Source organism: Bemisia tabaci, chromosome 3, assembly GCF_918797505.1.
Source record: "Bemisia tabaci chromosome 3, PGI_BMITA_v3".
NCBI classification, from domain to species: Eukaryota; Metazoa; Arthropoda; class Insecta; order Hemiptera; family Aleyrodidae; genus Bemisia; species Bemisia tabaci.
Genome location: NC_092795.1, coordinates 43,163,763 through 43,183,361, shown reverse-complemented (window position 1 = coordinate 43,183,361; position 19,599 = coordinate 43,163,763). Strand labels below are relative to the sequence as shown.

At 39.3% G+C, this 19,599-nt stretch overlaps 2 protein-coding genes across 7 annotated transcripts in view; one reads left to right on the top strand and one right to left on the bottom strand.

Annotated features, from left to right (window-relative positions):
- LOC109037581 (limbic system-associated membrane protein) overlaps window positions 1-19,599 on the bottom strand; it is a 134,660-nt gene that overhangs the window by 17,526 nt on the left and 97,535 nt on the right. The window lies entirely within an intron of this gene.
- On the top strand, window positions 12,742-18,999 carry LOC109037583 (uncharacterized). The gene is made up of 3 exons (XM_019052322.2): window positions 12,742-12,896; window positions 14,987-15,355; window positions 18,365-18,999. Exons 1-3 carry the CDS (start codon window positions 12,837-12,839, stop codon window positions 18,824-18,826), a joined length of 891 nt encoding a protein of 296 aa, XP_018907867.2. The 5' UTR covers window positions 12,742-12,836; the 3' UTR covers window positions 18,827-18,999.

Here is a 19,599-nt window from a genome sequence, read left to right as displayed (position 1 = left end):
CGAGGAAGGAACATTCTGTAGAAAATCGACCCAGGCAATGATTTTCAAAGAGAATTAGATGATTCATCTAGAACACATAGTAGCTCGAGGATCAAGTAATTTTTCTTTTGTCATCAACCCTTCACGATGAAAATATTTGATTTGACAAGATAGTGAACTGCGTGAATTGAAGGAAGTGACGAAAAATGGTGTTGAGGAAAACAGCCGTTAAATATTTAAGATAGGTAACAACTCTACTGGGGGAAAAATCACTTGAATTTACCGTCGAGCAGTTTTTCTCTTGAATCAAGAACGAAATCGCTTGAATCAAGCAATTTGGTCAATAAAAGGAGCTTTTTTTTCTGGATGTAAGCTTCTTTACTGCCTGTTGCAAGAGGATTTTTCGCCGAGTGGCAAAGTTACTACTAAAATCAATTTTTCCTGGATTTCACTTCCGTCTTCTTAAAATTCTGATTACTCTCAGAAAAATAGGGTATGTCCGTGCATACCTACAAATCTCAAAGCATTTTATTGAGCCCGTCACCTCCCTCACTTACTAACATTCAACCGTCTTAACTAGGACGATAATTTATTAGCAGCTTTGTGAATTAAAACTTCTCTCCGGTGGCCCCTCCAAACACTTGATTGCGTTAACTCTAAAAATCCGTTCTTCTGGAAGAGACTCGTTTAACCTCCACTTACGGGGAGCTCCTGGTATCGTTTTTCTGGCTCCGAGGTAAATTATTACACCGCGCAAAATAATAAACCCGCAAACCTTAAGCGAGGCGAGGAATCTCGAGAAGAGAATAAGTGCGCGTTTAAAGTTTCGTAAAAAACGACGAGCAGACTGCTCTGTTGTCATATTTCTTAAATTTGAGGTAATTTTCCGCCAAATTTGATGCGCATCCACTAAACTTTGGCAATATCCCGCGGGTGACGCCTGGAAGCCACTCGGCTCCTGGAGGGATTAGTCACCTCGTGCACATTGCACAGGCATGGCGAATTCTTATCTCTCCTTCGTGGAGAATATCGAGCTTTGTGCTTATCTGGCACCATCGGTCGTGTATTCACGGCAATGTAATCGAGTCTGCTCTGCCCGACCTCTTTTGTCTATAGAATAGAATGTAATAAATTTTATAATGCGTTAAAACTTAATTTGAAAGTAATCCACTTTTTATAGCGCACCCTTTCCTTATTCTTTTTTTTTATAGAGTTACTGCGTCCGTATATTGAATGAGTAACACATGCAAGATACACTTTCAAGAACAATATAAATCAAGCCCTAGAGTGAATGAATCAGTCTTAAAATCGGCCAAAATGTATTTTTATTTTGAGCAATATATTCTTCCATTCCTCGAGTTTTTCAAATTTTCAACTATCCTCACAATACGTTTTTTGGGGATATACTTATTAACAGACAGATAAAAGGCAGTCCGTTTATGATCACAAGGAGTACCTGATAATCTGCATGAATAATTTAATTCTCAAAACTAAAATAATACTCTTTTTATTCGTTCTACGTCTTTTTTTTTTTAGAAAATTGCGATTTTATATTAAGGAATAAAAGTTTCCTAACCACACAAAATGTCTTTTCTGAGCCGTGAAGGGATGGGTTACTTTTATGGAAAAACTTAAATATCACACTGTTGATGAAAACCTAACAAGAGGAAAGCAATAGCTTTCAAGTATTTACATACTCGAAGAGATAAATAAATTATAAGTGATGGAGTGGGAGAGAGGGAAGAAGAGGGAGGGAGAGAGGGGGGAGAGAGAGAGAAATTACTTAGAGAAAGATAGAAATGAATGTAGGAGGGGGAGGGGGCTGTGCGGATGCATTGACTGCTATTGGTTCTGAATTTGACATTCATTACCGATTTTAATATTTACTGAAAATCACCATATGAAACGTCCACTTTCAATGAAATGCCAAACTTTATCAGGTGAACAGAGTGGAACCGTATAAAACTACACACTTAAAAATGTCCGCGTTTTCTGTTAATTTTCGTTCATTGTCTCTCAGTTAGACCAACCACGATTAATTAGTTGATCGATCAAGTTTTTGATAAAATCAACCGAAGGAAGTCCTCATGACCCAATGCATTTTCGTTCTCCTCCAATCCGTTCAGTAGCTGAAGTATTTATTTGTCATTAGAATCGAGATACGAGATCGATCTCAGCCGTCTGAGCCTTGTTTTTACAGGTTTATTCGAGACTCCGAACCAAATATTTTGTTAATTTAACCGATGAGTCGCATCAGTTCAACAGGAAGGTCAACTTACCAAAAGGAATCCCATGAAAGTTTGGAGTACTTTGCGTTCTACTTCCCACATTGACAAAACATTTCTGGTAATTTTTACTCGTAACGCAGTGGAAATCGGATATTACGACATCGTTTATAACGACTTATCGGTTATAACGACCTGGGATCTGGTTAGTCCCGTGGCTGAAATCCCATTTATTCAGTGTACTTGACCATCGGTTATAGCGACAATCGGATAAAACGATCATATTTGGCCGGTCCGTAGTAGGTCGTTGTATCCGATTTCCACTGTAGTACTAAAGCTTGTAAAACATTTGGACCTGGGGCCGAATTTTGTCGGTCCTTTCACCGTACTTAGGATGGGTCTCGACTGCACTTAAATCCGGCTTAGCGCTTCTGACTGGCCGGTGGTATGCGATTAGGAATCATCGATGGATGTTGCACTTCGTGTGAAAGAGCCGACAAAATTCGGCCCAAGCCGGCTCTTTTACCGCACTTAAATATACTTAAGAGGAGACTTGACCGTACTCAAGTCCAACTTAGCGCTTCTGATTGGTCGGGGGTGCGGTTTGGACAAATGCGGCCCCTGTCGTTGAATAAATAAAATTTATTGTAAGAAACGAACTCTTTCCACAGCTCATCGGCTGTTCTCGCACGCGTCGTCTCGTAGGTAAAACGCCCGAAATAATTCTCGGATACATCCCGGAAAATAAAGTTGAACTTGGAATTTATGCCACTTTACTCGGCCGGTGCTAGACTCCGCTCGCATTAACTGCGCTGCAGTAAACACGAACTGTGAGCCAACTACTTGCGACTTCATCTGTCAAGTAACTGAGGGTAATACATATGCCATGCCACTGCAGCTTGGAGAGCACGGAAAGGAGTGGAAAGACGCTCCAAGTCACCAAGAGAGCCTCCTACAAAGTAGACAAAGCTACGTGACTTTCAGACATTCGCTCGACGCCAGTTAAAAAAGAAAAAAAAAATAATGCACCCTCTTTAGCCTAATCTTCACCATTTTCTTCCACGGCTGTCTTTCATCTCTGCACTGAGGAATTATTTCTCTATTCCTGCTGAGCCTGAAAAATATAATACCAAGTGCTAACGTTGAAACTTTGCACGCATAAGCGCTGACTGCAATTAAGGACCTCTCTGTAACTGTTTTGGGAGAACTTTTTCTTAAGAAATACAATTTTTATTTTGAAACACACTTCGGTCATAAAATGTATTTTAAAACGTGCATTCCTCAAAAATCGTTGTAAAACTTGAGAATTTTTTTTGAAAATGCGGGCCCTTGATTGGCCGCAAAACATGGTTTTACGCAACTGCACAGAAAATTTCAAAGTCAAGTAAGGCTTAGAACGTAGTTCCTGTGTCAAGATAAATAAATGATATGATTAAATTAATGATCCCCTCCCTTCTCAAGGAAAAAAACAAAAACAAATGTGAGCAAATATGAATAATGCATAAAATCAATTCAAGTCCTCCGACTAGGAAAATAGGAATTTCCGCGTAATCTTACAACCTCTTATGCTTAGTTGCTGCCAATAAAAGCCACGAAGCGGCATTCTTCTTAAAATATGCAGTCTAGGACAACGTTATATTAGACTTTGTGCGGAAACATGCCATAAAAAGTGGAATTAATCCTACAAATAAAAACTGGCCTTCTTCTACTGAGTGGCTTTAACAAACCCCGTCACGAAAAGAATAGGGCTCAAAAGTTGGGTGTCATGATTTTGTTCTTTTGGTGTATATTCAGCGGTACAAAAAGTGTCAAGGATGATTGTGACTGAACCTATTGTTAACTTCTTACGAAAATGCATTTCATTAGCTCGACCACATGTCCAGAGGAATTATTTTTATTCAGGCTTGTCGATGAATTAGTTATAGTCGGTTGTGCCAGTTCACTGTAAATTTGGCCAACTTGTACCATTTATTTTCCAATGCTCGTAGATAGGATTGTTCATAATTTTCACAAAAGACATTAGATTTAATTTATCTTTTCGCCTTGAGAGGCTGTTGAGCCAACGAAAGTATATCAACTAGAGTGCGTTTTGTGGTATCATCCTAAATTGAAGGCTCTTAATGTTAGCTTTCAGAGACCACACCTTTTTTATATCTTGTTTTATTGTTATCGAAGCAATTTCAACAAATGAGGTAATATAGACAGTTGAAAACAAACCTATTTAGTCTATGTTGTAGGAGCGCAGCAGTCATCTTTGCACCTTGAAGACTGACGAATTGTAGGATGAGCAGTTTGTAAAAGGTCCGTTTAAATGGGGCTGACTTTTTCAAATATCGGAAGATTCCTTAAACCGTCTTTATTCAGTTGGACCCCAAACGTTAGGGCAAGGATTCATCTACGAAAGTAAATTCTACATCGCATGATATGCGACATGCCTTTTGTAAGGGGCCTCTAACAACATACTTATTGTTAATTTGATACTAACTTTAACGTAATGCAAAACTTAGGAAATGTGAATCCAGAACTAAGGGTACTAGTTTGTGTGATACGATTTTCAAACGCGAACCCTTTTTTCAGAGTCGGAAACCGTTGAGAATTATCGATTCAGCATATTTGAGCGAGGCACGATACAAACGTGAAAGAGGATCATCAGAGGTTGGAATTGTGCTAGACTGACAATGACAAACTTAGTAATAAGTTGGCGATTTTTATCTACCCGATGGAAAAGGGGTTAGATTGCGAGAAGCACGGACAGGCTTATCAGTAGCCGGCGCAAGTTATGGTTGTGCGCCTAGGAAACTTGCAGGGGCGGAAGATGTTTCGACGTTCTCGATTTTGAATTTGTGGTACGCTAACGAGTAACCGAGATAGTTGTCGGTTTTCTTGAAAAAACGAAAAATATCGATAGTAATAACAATGCGTCTGAATAACCATCACTGTTGCGCTGAGAACCAGTTCTGAGAATGGATAAAATATTTATCGACGGCGTAAGTCCGCAATTGCGTATCTCGTTTGCGGTGACTGAAAATCTCCGCCTCTATGTTATCATTTTAAAGGAGAACAAATTGACACCATTCCTTGAGGTTTATGCAGTATTTTCTTCGTACAGAGAGGAAAAATCACGGCAGTTTTAAAGAATTGCTTTTGAGTATAGTTTTCCTTTTAATACATATTCTTTTTTTCATCAATTTAAATGAGAACACGCAGAGGAAATGAAAAAGATGAAGAAGAGGAATGATTTTAATGATTTCCACGCAGAGTGTGCAATCATTTCATCACCGTGAGTTGAAAAACGTTGAATTCGTTTGAATATCAGAGCCTAATACGGAGCGGAACGGCGCGCGGTGTGCAGCCAGCGCGTAACGCGCACAGGCGCCTACAAACCTAACAGGGATACTTCACGCATTGCGCAATGCGTGAAGTATCCCAGTTAGGTTTGTAGGCGCCAATGCGCGCGTTGCGCTGGTCGTCCTGCTCGCCCGCCGCGGCGGTTCAAGCAACTATTTTGCAACAGAAGTGTTGCACACTATCAAAAGAAATCAAAGCAGGCGCTCCATTCAAAGAGTAATATATCACAAAAGAAACATGAATATTAGGCAATTTTTTAAAAAAAATAAAGTTTGACAGGAAGTTTGCGGCGTCGCAAACCGAGTTGTGTGATTGCCGACTCACATATGCCGTCGATGTGTGGATAAAAAAAAGTTTAACAAAAAGGATATAATACACAAGAAATAAATATGTTTCCTTTCTTTTAAATGTAAATTTAAAATAAAAAAACAAACAAACGATGCATCGTCGGTCAGTGAATTAATTCAGAACCTCAATGATGACAATCATAGTGCAAAATGGTGACTAATCGATGTTGGTATTCAGCTCTGTAAGACCAGTTGATAATGGTTCAGATAAATCCTACTTAAAATAATTGGAAATTATTGGAATACCCCCCCCCCCCCATCAAAAATTTTCAGAATCACAAAAACCCTGATCCATATTATTTCGGAACTTACTTCCGATGAAGTGGTCCTTAACCAAAAGGCTAACTTCCACACCAAGAGGCCTAACAAAAGGAGATCTTGATTTTTTGTGCTTATTTGTACTCTCCTCAAGAACAGTCGGCAAAGTTTTAAGGAGACTTAAGCCGATGGAATTCCAATAAAAATTAAAAATTTTGAAAAACTCCAGATAAAACTTTGAAACAATTTCGGAACGTAAATGCGATTAAAATTAAATCCGATAAAAATCGCTATAGTTAAAGTGAAAAATTCGTATCTTATATGATGGCGTTGTAAAATATTCAGATCATGTTTCGTTTTTTTTTTTTTTTTTTTTTTTTTTTTTTTTTTTTTTAAATTTTAAGAAACCCCGCCATTAGTTCTCTTTTAAATTGTGTATGACTTTGTCCCGGTCACCTTAAAGATTATCTATGAAGTACGTGCATTAGTTCTCTTTTGAATAAATGAAGCAAAATCAAAGATATTGAGACAATGCCATGACGATACGCACGTTTCAAATTTAGTACTTGAAATATTTACCAATATCCTTTTTGACCGCATCGTAAGGGCTTCAAATCCACGTATTGTATGTATGCAACCAGGTTAGTGAGAATCATCGATTAGGTATGCGTAGCCTGGGGCAACATGGCATGGTATCATGCGACCCAAGCAAAGTCCAGAATGATTACCCACGTATCTGAGAACTTTACCCTTTATCTACCCTCCTCCCCCTATTTTTCTGCACCATAAACTCAGTTGCCGAATTGAAAAACTTGCAATATCTTCCAAAGACTTCATTTTAAAAGCGGCGAATTCGATCTTGCAACTTGGGGACCGTGGCAAGAAAGATCGCGTGCACCCGTTAACGTCGGTGACAAAGGAACCTCCCCCTTCCCTGAGTGGTTTAACCTTCCACATGCTCTCCGGGATCAGTGTGTTACAATCTTGAAAGCTTCTTTGCCTTTGAAGGCGGAAACACGGGTGAGCTTAGAGCTGCGCATACAGAGTCAACGATATCGGAGGAAAAATACTTACACGCACTTAATGAAAATATCGACAGTTTCTAATAAAATACTTGAACAAAATTATTTCAAAAGTGATTTTGAAAAAGTTACAAAAAAAGTGATGTCTCAGGTTCCGTCTGGGAGAAGGCGCAGAGGGCACCCAATGAGAGGTTGGAGGAAGGGGATTGAAACAGAAATGTTAAGGTGCTCAATGCCCAAGGTTTGTAGTTCGACAAGGAGTAAGGTGTCGTAGAGCGCGAGGGAGTGCTATAAAGCGACCTAGATGTATGCATGTTAAAAAAAACCTGTTGGTAAATGAAAACACCAGATTTGTAACTGAAGTATGTTTAAATGGAAGTGTCGCATAAGGTATATGAAGCATGGTCTGAAAAAAAAGAAAAAGAAAAGGAAAAAATAATAGACGAAAATTGTGATTTACTAAGCAACAGCACATATTTTCGTTCCTTCATTGAAATTTTGAGTAAAATATATATCATATTGATTTCATGATTCCAAAAGAAAATTTTGTAGATTGCATGTTCCCTATGCACTTTACACTAAAGAACCGCTGACTAAGAAACAAAGCCCAGCCAGCGGATACCGTAACCTTCTACCGCAACGTTGTTGTTTCAGAGGGGTGGCATTTTTAATCGACAACTTTATAGCTACAGAATATATCAAGGAAAGAAATTGCGTGGTCTAAATCATTCATGTAACCATGTATTTACTAAATATTGAAGTTCACATTGACTAATTATAATGAAACACACAATTGCTAATATTGTTCGGTTAAATTGATGGCAAAATCTGTAAAATAAACACCGAGTCCGACTTGAGATCGAGTCTTGATTCTGAGTTAAATTATATATTGGCTCATTTTAAAGAGTATACATTTAACGATGATGAAGGATACAGGTTATACAGTTGACGAAGTTGAACATAATGTAATATCTGAAAGAGATTTCTTCGGCTTATTGTGTATAAAATTTAATCTTTCTCCCTTCCTCACCCCTCATTATATTTTGAACCTGATTTAAAAAATCCTGGGATCTGCCGTATAGAGTATAAACAGACTTATCACCTAGGATTACCTAAAATTGAGTATAATACACCTGACTGATCAGTTTCAAAAACGATCCGTCGGATATTAATATTATCGAAATCTGAACTGAACTTAAATGTCATGGGACAACAGAGAGGAACTTGAAGAAAAGAAGAAAAGCTCACACAATCGAGGCTGAGCAAGGGATTATTGACGAAGGATTCACTTTCAACCATCTTGTATTCTAGTCCCTTTTTCTACCGAGGCTACGAGATTTGGACTTCAGCCTCGGGGCTTGCCATTGGCTGATTTAATTTTAATGAAAGTACTCGAGGGAGCCGTATCTCACATCGTTGCCGAGTTCGTTAATTATTCGTGAAAGCGACGAGAGACAAATAAATCAAACATCCTCCCTAAAAATCAATAGTCTCTACTTCAAATATATGAGATTCTACGGAGAGTAAAAATGTGCGTTGCGGGTGGAGGTAAATACAAGCGTAATATTTCACTTCTACCTCGGAGTCTCAGTGGTGGCTGCAGTTTCAGCAGTCATCAAACTTGGGAAAAAAATACTAATAAACAGATGCACAGATGTATCGTCAGATCTGTGTGGGATATGGTTTTAGGTTCAGACCTTGGTTTAACAACTGAAATGCATACAGTGAAATTACTTGCCAAGATTATTTTTGGTGTATCATAATGGTTCATTAATCTAATTTACATGTTTACACTCTTCCTTTCCTTAAATTGATAAAACCGTGCCTTGGACTCATTAGACATAAAGCAGAGGCGGATCCAGCAATTTGGCAATACCGGATTTCCGCCATTTAAACCCATGCTAAATAATCGATTCTTGTCGGAGCACCTTCCCCTTCCAAGGATCGATACAGTTCTATAGAATTAAATGGAGAAAAGACAATGTTGCCAATTTGCTAGATCCGCCAATGAATATAAGTTCAAAAGAGTATAGGGATCCACAACCCAGAATCTCGCCAAAATGACCATTTTCTGCAACTTTTGGACCATTTTTGGATCATTTTTGTAAAACTTCCTTCCTCCCATGAAACATTTCAGTTTCACGCCCTCCAATTCTATGAAATTGTAGAAATACAATACATCGTAGTTCATCATACCGAGTAGAATAAGAAATCAGTTGTCGCGGAGCAAGAAGAAATAAGTGATACACGTTTCACCGCAGCTCTCGAAGTTCTTCGATCGGGAAAGTTAGGAGTTCTCGTAGAACAATTCGGGTGATCTGCATTTTAAATTTTATTCAGGCCTTGCCTCTCGACGCGGCTACAATTTCACGCTCAATTTAAAGTTTCCTCGTGGATAAATACTGCAGTTCCTTTCAGACAAGCAGCGGCGGCTTCAATGCATACTCTTCGCCTCAAGAATAAGTTTCAAAGATGGCTCGAGTTGCCTTGAAACCCAGCGTCGATGTCACTTATTGAGTCCTAGAAGACATCGTCTGGCTTGTTGGAAACAAATAACTTTATACAACGCTGAGGGAATCAGTTTTATATGTTTACGGAAGATTGTCAGCTGATTCCACTCTGACGACGTCCATTCGTAACTTGCTCGAACCTAACCAGATAACTCCATGTTGATGCGACCTCTAGATTTAATCCTGGAGGGCATATGACTGATATTTAATGATTTTGTGTATTTTCATAATATGTCAAAAGATTTGCGTAACTATACAGTAATTTTTTAAGTTCGTTAAACATTTTGAATTAATAAACTTCAACTTTCACACCAGATTGATATTAGATTGACGGACGAGGAGCTCAATTCTGAATAAAAGCCTACAGTCAAATCGAAGGTTTTGATAAATGCCTGAAAGGTGCTAATAAAATTCTACATTTTTGCTGAGTATTACAGTCAGAAACATTCGACTGTTTAATATTTTGAAAATGAGATCGGTCAAAATTGTACGAACTAGTCTCACGTATTTGAACTCCCGCCTGCGGTGATATTTGAAAATCTAACTGGTCGATTTACGCGATTTTTTGGATATCGGTAAGGAGCCCGCTGCCTTTAAATTCTCATCTTCTAACCAAAATGTATCACTATTGCAGAAGGGAATACTAAAGGAGCGGATCCCTTGTAACGAGATCGGCCACGTAGCAGCCAGGGGGTCACTCTTAGCAATCCTGAAATCTCTATAGCACCGAAAGCGGTCAGGTTAGGTTGGCTCCCGCGTGCTCTCCAAGCAATATGCAATGACCTGTTTTCTGCACATATTCATGAGCAGTGTTGCCAATATAACCCACGAACCCTGCAAATTCCTTCCGCTACCGCACGCCGAGATTCTGCACAAATCTGCTAACTGGCGCCGTGGAATATGTGACAATAAACGAAAGAAAACATTAGGGCATAATCGAGATTGTTTGGAGCGATCGATCCGCGCATTCAAACTTCCAACCTCATTCGCCAACCGGGGGTCGGGGGGGGGGGGGGGGGGTTGATGGGGCATTCAACCTGACCCCCGTAACTCCGACCCCGCACGATCCGTTCCCAGTCAGAACCTCTTAAGTTACGACAAATATTTGCATCGAGTTTCTGTCCAATGAGCATGTTTCTTAGCGCCAGACAAAAATAGTCCCTGCACTCCCTGCACGCCACGGATATATTTCCTTGCTGCTGAGGAAGAACGCCGTAAGAACCTTTTAAGGGTTGCCGAATTCCTCCGGATAAAACATGTATTTTTGAGAGGTTACCCATATTTTTTCTTGAAATTTCCAGATATTTTAGATTGAATTGCGAAGGAGATCGTCTGAAAAGTTGAAGGAAGATATTCACAATTTTTCCAATTTATCCAAAAATTTAGTGTAAGATTATTAGATTATTCATGAACCTACGTAAGTTCTAATAAGGACAATAGACTAGAATAAATTGATGAACTATACAATAGCATCCAACTAACGATTCAGTTAAAACTCCGCCACAGTACAAAAGTATTAATACCGCCCAGATTGCGACTTACGGGTTAACAAAACTCATGGCATGAGCATGAGTAGCCGAGTTTTAATTGGGCTCCATCCCCACTACGCTCGGTCAATTCTAATAACTTACCGATTGCCGTTAATGATTCTGAAAAGTCGCCGTCCTATTCATCCTCGAAAAAGGACTTATCCATGGCATATATTGCAGGGGATTTGCGAATAGACTTATCAGTGATTACAGATGGGAGTTGCGACGCAACGGTCAGGAGTTGATCCGGGCTCCGATGGAGCATGAAACAAAGTTTGTCAGAGTGGGCGAGTGATCCACCCCTTTGAAGGGTTGCTCAGCGATGCAGCATCCAAAACTCATGAGCCTTGACTATTCTGCCGTGCTAAGAAAAAACGCCGTATGAGCTTTCGAATGTTGCCAAATTTCCTCTCGGCAAATATTTATTTTTGAAGAAAGTTGTGAATATTTTTCCTTGAAATTTTCAGCTGTTTTAGATCAACGTGAAAACAAAATTACCTGAAAAATCAAAGGAAAAATACTTGCAAATTCTCCCAAATATTGTGCTTCATCAAAAAAAATCTGGCAACGACTGAAGATACACATGACGTTTTCCCTTAGCACGGCAGTATTCCGTCCATTCGTAAGCTTCGAAGCTTACACATTTGTAGAACTTGTCTCTGTAAAATACCTTGAACATTCCGTAAACTGTGGCAACACTGGCGGAAAGTTGTGGACAGAATTAACTTCCCTCCATTTCACCGAAAGTTGGATACCGTAACAGTGACCGAAAACAATCCATTGGTGTCATGTTTGTTTTAAACTGAAGAAAAATCCAACGATTTGTGCTCGGTGACTTTTCTTATCGTATTTCCTCGATGTATTGATGTAATACAGGCTGATTTAAATTGTGTCCGTCTTATGATGTTGAATTGACTTATACACATGTTTGAGGTATTCAGAATGATAAATGAAGACGCGACACTAACCCAAGTAGGATCTGTTATACAAAACCAATATTACAATGTTTGTTATAAGGGCAATGAACAAGCTTCGACTACATCATGTACGAGTATGCAGAAGCTTTCGTTTATGCACAGAAAACTCGACCGAAAAAGTCCGGAGGCTCATAGAAAAAACTGTATTACTTGCGTGCAGAATTTCAGCAATTAAGGTTCAGGTGAAGTGAGGAATTTCCCAGGAATTTGAGTGTGGTTCTCTACGGAAACTATTTGAGCCAAAAGTCAAGGTAATGGAAAGTTCACGCGTGGATTGGTTTGTTTTCTTTCCAGTGATGCCAATTAAAATTTAAAAAAGAAAACTTAAAAGGCCGTTGAAACGAATTTTGAACAAGTCTTTTACTACATGAAGAAGGAAGCGGTATAGAAATTATCTTCAGTTCAAGCAATATTGGTTGGTCACGCAGTGATACGTTTTTTCAAGATTAGCGGAAATCCGCAGATACGGCACCACTGTTCTAATCATGCAATTAAAAATGCTTGTCGAACGCGCGTGAGTCAAAAGTCGGCAAAACCAACTGTGACGTGCGTACCAAACCCTCCTGTTGGATAGTTTTTTCATGTTTTCACCACGTATAAATTAGCGGATCAGTTTTGGATGTGGCAGTGTAACAGTAGAAATGTTCATAAAAGCGTTAAAACCCTCGTTTCTTTGCGTTTTAGCAGTGTTGGCTGTGCAGGTTAGTATATTATTTTATATAAAACATTCATTTTCTAAAAAAGAACATTGGAATTGTTTAATACATTACTCTCTCTCTATGGCAACACCTATGCAAAAAGGAAATGTCTTTATGACAAAGATATTGCTCGATTCTTGGATCTTTCCATGTTCGTTGAGCGTCATGCTTTATTACAAAAATGTTGACTTTACGAAAAATCGTTAAGTCTCTAACCGATTCATTATGGGGAAGTATAATGTAAAACCATAGTTTTTCGTATTTTCATTATAGCACGCTCTTAAAACTTAATAAGACAATTTTAAGACATTCTTTTCATCGATACGTTCACGACCTAATAAATGGAAGCTTGAGGTTGGATGCAACTAAACCATCTCTGCGGTGCTGCATGGTATCATTTGAAATTAAAGGAGCTTCTCCTTGTCTGCAGACATTTATTGAAGTATATATTGTTAAAGACAAAACTACATACCTGACCGTTTACTTAACTATCGAGGTGTTATATTACGACTTCTGACAATTTCTTGTTTGAATCAAGATTTGTGAGAGAGATTTGGGATGAGTGAAATGGATGCAATATTATAATTTTGATTGGCTCATGATTTGAGATTTAAGAGACAACTAATATTTCAAGAGGAGGCGATTGATATTTTAACTTTTAGACTCTCAAGTGGATAGTGGATCCACAGCAGTGACAAAAATGAGTCGTTGATCGATCGTTCAATACTTGATGATGTATAAACTTTAAGCATTTTTTAAATACTTTTCCTGAGTGATCATAAAAAATAGTTTTGTCTATTTCGACTTGTTGTAATTTTTTTGTGGGTCATACGTTTAGAACTATATTTTAAACAATATCGAGGTAAAATAATTAATGAAAATTTCCACTGCAACTCAGCATGACTTTAATTATATGAATATTTGAAAAAAAATTAATATTCGTTCGATCGGATGAATTGAATAAATATTTTATCATATTTTAATGTCTGATTATTTAAATATCGATTGACTGTCAAATCTTTTTCACAAAGACTGGACCGTGATCAATAGAATTTCATCGCGTCTCGTCAAGTGTGAACCGAGAAAAAAAGGTTTGAAGTTTTTCTCTTCCATAAAACTTAATAAAAAAGACGAAGTTTAACCCTATTTTTACGTTCAAGAATTTCTAGACTTCAAATTTTGGTTAGACAGAAGAAAATTTACAAGTAGTTGATTCCAAAGCGGCTCCTAACATATTTTTTTCTAAATGCGATTTATCAATGTAGATGTACTATCAGCTTAAGGTGATTCGATGGACGCCATATTTTGTGTCAGAACGGCATGCAATATATCGCATCAATTGGTTTCATTTCTTCAGCTATTCGTCATTTTTCTCCAATCTTGAGATCGCAATTCTGTTGTCAGGAGACTTAAGCACTCACTCACCAATTTTAACAAAGAAATTCAACGTAATAAAGGCGTGGTTTTTTTAAAGAGAAATTATCGCATTCGAGTGCAGTTTCAATATCAGTATCGAATGCGATGTTTTCCCTCCTAAAAAAACCACGCCTTTATTACGTTGAATTTCTTTGCCAAAATTGGTAAGTGAGTGCTTTAGTCTCCTGACAACAGAATTGCGATATCAAAATTGGAGAAAAATGACGAGTAGCTGAAAAAATGGAACCAATTGATGCGATTTATTGCATGCCGTTCTGCCACAAAATATGGTGTCCATCGAATCACCTTAAATGTGAAATGCCAAAATAAACTAGCAGTCTAAGAAAGTTTTGAAGCACTCTCCTTCGTCATCATCGATGTTCAAACCTGCAGGCCGATTATTGAAATTGATAGACAAAGCTATAGACAAAGAAGACGACAGGAATATGGAGGCATCCTATTAAGGGAAACGGGTGGTTGCAATGGACAAAGGACGTAGGTAATAGACTAACGAACGGCAACCCACGAGAGACCCGATCATTTTCTTCCTCAGTCTGTAGGAACCAACCATTTCAACCAATATGATCGCTTCATTCTCCCTACGTCTTCTTTGTCTATAGCTTTGTCTATCAATTTCAATAATCAGCCCGCTGTTCTAATTTGACTTTCCCTCTCAGGCACTGACTGCTCATGCCAAACCTCCACCACCAACCGCTGACTCCGATGAAGAATCTGATTTGGCGACTCGCGGGTTGTTGGACATCGTAACAAACCCGGTGAAGACCATTAGCGATGGTGTTTCCGCAGTGGACAACGGCTTGCGTACAGCACGATCTGCAGGCAGAGATGCTGTTTTTGGATCAGTCGGAAAGGGTCTGGAGCTGGCGACCGGGGTTAACCCATCCACCATTTTGGAATTGCCTAAGACTATGGCCAAAACCGCCATCAGAGGCACACGCCACGGCACGGAGATAACTGCCGATGCTACCGACGAGACTCTCAATGGAGTCTTGGACATGCACGACCGTAATAAGCAGCTCTTGAATGTAAGTTTCCTGGCTAAATACTATTAGCCTAATGTTACCTAATAACATAGGGTACATAGAATCGTGGTGTAAGTGGGAGAGCTGGCGCCTCTTTTAAGCATTTTTCATGTCCTGAATTCCGAGACTCCTGGGTGACGCCGGGTTACTTTTTCGATACTTAATCGATTGAAGAAGAAACAAAGTAAACTAAGAAGAGTCGAACATGTATCGAAAAATGACCGAAACTCGGCACACACCGGGCTCGGAACTTGTCGACCAGAACACCTCGCCAAGCTCTCTCATTTGTCGACCAGAACATCTCGCCAGCTCTCTCATTTACATTAAGATTTTATGTACTCTATGTTCAATAAATAGGGCTGACTGAAATATACCTACTCAGCCTACAATAATTTCAGACAACTGTGCTGCACCGTGTACCACGCTCGGAGAATGCGGTTTGCATCGGCGACAAAAGATTTGCGTTATACAATCTTTCCCACAACCCATCCTTGCCCCAATTCGCTTCGCAGCCCTAGGCCGGTAAATGTGGGACGCAGGCCAGATCCAAGAACACTTCTTGACTTGTGCTTTGTTCTTCTTGACTTATCTATCTTGTGTCTCCGACAAAAACGTTTTCCGTGTGCCCAACTGCATGGTTTAATGGTTCATGTCTTTGAATTCTTCGATCGCCCGTCCGGAGTTCTCTAATTGTGAAAATCTATAAGAATAAAGATATGGTAGTTGGCTCTAAAATTATCAAAAATATGAATATTTTTAAAGAAACTTTCATGAATGCATTTTTTTCGGCCGAGTCAATACTTCATACTATGTGGTATGTTAAAGAATTCATTCCGTATCTCAGTCGATAATATAGTTTGATACATCACGATCACGATTAACCGGAAGCAAGATGAGACAGCCTCGCCCGAGCGGAAATCAATTATCCACAGTAGAGCAGTTATGAAAATATACTCGTCGCTTCGCACTGAAAATGTCAGAGAGTTAGAAATGTTGCTAACGGTGAAACAGACAGAGCTTCATAATATTGATACGATTTTTATTACAACAATCATGCCAATCAATTGTAAATTTCTTGCACATAGGCAATGAAGAAGCTTTATTTGAGACCTATTTTTATGAATTTCGGTAAGAATCTCTTTTAAAATTAATCTCAATCGTAAATCTGGCAACTGACTTCAATTGGAGAACACGGATGTACACGCGATTGCATGGAAAAATTTTAACGGCAAATTCAATTATCCATTTTTTCTCGTCGTATGTTTCATTTGGACGTATTTCTGCCAAACGGAACAATGTGCATTAAAACATGAGCCCTGAGCCTCATACGAATATATGCCTAACAGGGCTCACGTCATTAGGCAAATAGGTCCGTTTGGCAGAAATACGTCCATTTGTGTGCTGGTGCCAAACGTAGCGGGTTACAGTTATCTTTTATGATGATGATGTCCAAACTCGCATTCTCATATTTTAATGATTCATGAATGTCACTATGAATAGTTCGCCGAGAGAGTCGCGCCCATATTTTTTCCAATTCGACATGCATCCATCACACTTGGGTGGAAACGAATGTTGATTTGCGAAATTAATTTTCGCTTGAAAAAAAACTGTTTGTACTCGCGAGGTGTTTATGACGATGGGCTCTTTGTGCACGTGACAGATTCGTGTTTTGATGATTGAAACCTGTAGATACGCAAAAAACGCTCGTCCAAATGCCAAGTTTCCGATTTTCATTTTAGTAAAGCACTTTGTTTTTTCCCGGACGAAGGAACGTAACTTCATTTCAAGGTTGCAAAATTTACCCATACAATGCGAGTTTCTACAAGAATATACCTGTGCAGTTTTGGACCAAAATTTGTTTCATTTATGTACGAGTTCAGATGAAAAATCAGTTAATTTTTCAGTTGAAAATACCCAAGAATCTACAGTTAAAATTGCAACTTGCGAGGGGAAATTCGGCAACATCGAAATATAGTTACGTCCTTTCTTGGAGGAAACGACGCATTACGATGCGTAGAAAGCTTTGAATGACAATTCTTTGAGCTGGTGCATCCCATACATTTTATTCTGCCTTGGTTCATCAATCAATGATAAATGTACTTTTTACTGGTCTCCAACTTGCATTGTTGATGAGAACAAGGTAAAGGGACTCATAGTATGCATCAATGTTTGGAATTTTTGCATTTTTCGTGCGTTTACAAAAGACCGCTTCTACTTTTACGGTGGACGTGGAAACTTGACGTTAGAATATATACAATCTCATTTTGGATTGCGAGCTTTTTTGGACTGCACTGCCAAAATTTGATTTTGCATTGTGAATAGACTTCATTTTGCAATTAGGAACCAAAATTTCTTGCTCATCCGTAAAAACACTTGAATGCAGGGGAACTATCGGTGCAAACATTAATCCTAATCTTAGCCAGAGGATGTAGTTCCGAATTGCAGTATCGACGGTGAAACTGCAAAAATGCATATCTCGGTTTACTAATTTAATATTTAAAGGATAGACCAAACCAACATCAGGGCTTGAAGTTTTCACAGAGAATTATGCACAAAAAGGGAGGAAATTCACTGAAATATTCAGGAAATGATATTCAATAGTTTTCATGTAGAAAATAAAATATGACAGGAAGCCTGCAACGCCGCAAATGAAGATACGCATTTCTGCAGTTTCACCATACGTGAAAGGAAGAACGTGCTAAGGAAGAACGTCGTATGAACATTCGAGAGTAGCCAAATTTCTCTTGATAGGACATGTATTTTTGACAAAACTTTTGCATATTTTTCCTCGAAATTTTCAGATATTTTAGGTTAAATTGCGTTCACAATTGTCTGAAATTTTTGGAAAACAATATTCGCAATATTCCCAGTAAATTCAGGTTTTATCGGAGGAAACTTGGCAACGTCTGAAGGCTCATACGTCGTTCTTCTTTAGCACGACAGCATGGATATGTAGTCGTATTGATCTTCCCGTCTCTCAACCACACATTTATCTTGACTTTCATGTTGAAGAACTTCGTGCTTCCGGTAGCCCCGACTGTGGTGAGCAACGCGATCAACGGTGTCAACGATCGTTTTGAATCAACGGTGGAAACGGTGAAAGGCCACGTTCAGGACGGGAAGAACCACGTCGTGAACCGGCTCAACGACATGGAGGACTGGGTGGAGCGTGGAGGATCCGTGGTGCCCGATGCCGTCAAGGGTGGTATTCAAGGTGCGGGAGACGCCGGTAAAGCAGTCACCGGGACTGGGGGTGGATGGCTCACGTCATGGATTCCGGGATGGTCATCGTCAGCACCGCAGGAGCAAGGAATAGCACCAGCGGCGGCGACAGCAGGAGCAGGCCGCACGCGCAGGAACAGCCGCAATGGAGGAACTGGGCAGGCTGGAGAGAGTGGACAGAATGGACTAAACGGACAGTTAACCCAAGCAGCCGGCGCTAGGACTGGTTTATCTAGATTCCTACCGTGGTAAAAAAAATTGCGAGTGTCCAGGAAAATTTGCCTTGGGAAAAGATTGAATCCCCGAATCGGATCACTATGCTTTTTGAGTCGGTCCCTAATTATACCCGACAATGCTTGGAAAAATTCGACGTATAGAAAAATAAATATTTCTTGTGCGGCATAAAAGTCGTATACCTCAGCATATTTCATTGTAATTTTTATCCTCTCCTGCTGTGTCATAACGAGTACATCCCTTCAAATTCGATCAGTTTGACAAACTATAATTTTTCCAGAGAATACAAAAAAATATTCAACTCCCAAACGACCACTTACATCATTGTAGCTCAAGCTCTATACGGATCAATTTGACATGAGAAAAGTCGGTTTGGATTTCTGGAAAAGTAAATGTATGCGAAGTTTTGGGGGTAAAAAAAACCCTCCTTGGCCTACCAGATGTCAAATTTCATTGCCTCTTGGCCTATCGTAATGACCAGTATATCAATTAGGATTCACCCACTTTAGCCACGCATTAGCTTTCAAAAAGGACAGTTGTCACGTTGTCACCAGTCCCTTCTACATCCATGAATTGCAGGATAATATCTCAATATTTGATTGATATTTTCCTCAAACAGGAAGATCAGGGAACGGTGAATGGTTCGGTCTCTCTTGACATGAATACTGTGGGGTAGCAGGGCTCAATTGGTGTAATTTTCAGTCCAGGGGATCTATTCATGTATTGATGTCAATCAATCCTTCATTGTTGCGACAGACCAGTCCGACGCACCGGAGTCATCAAAACCGAAA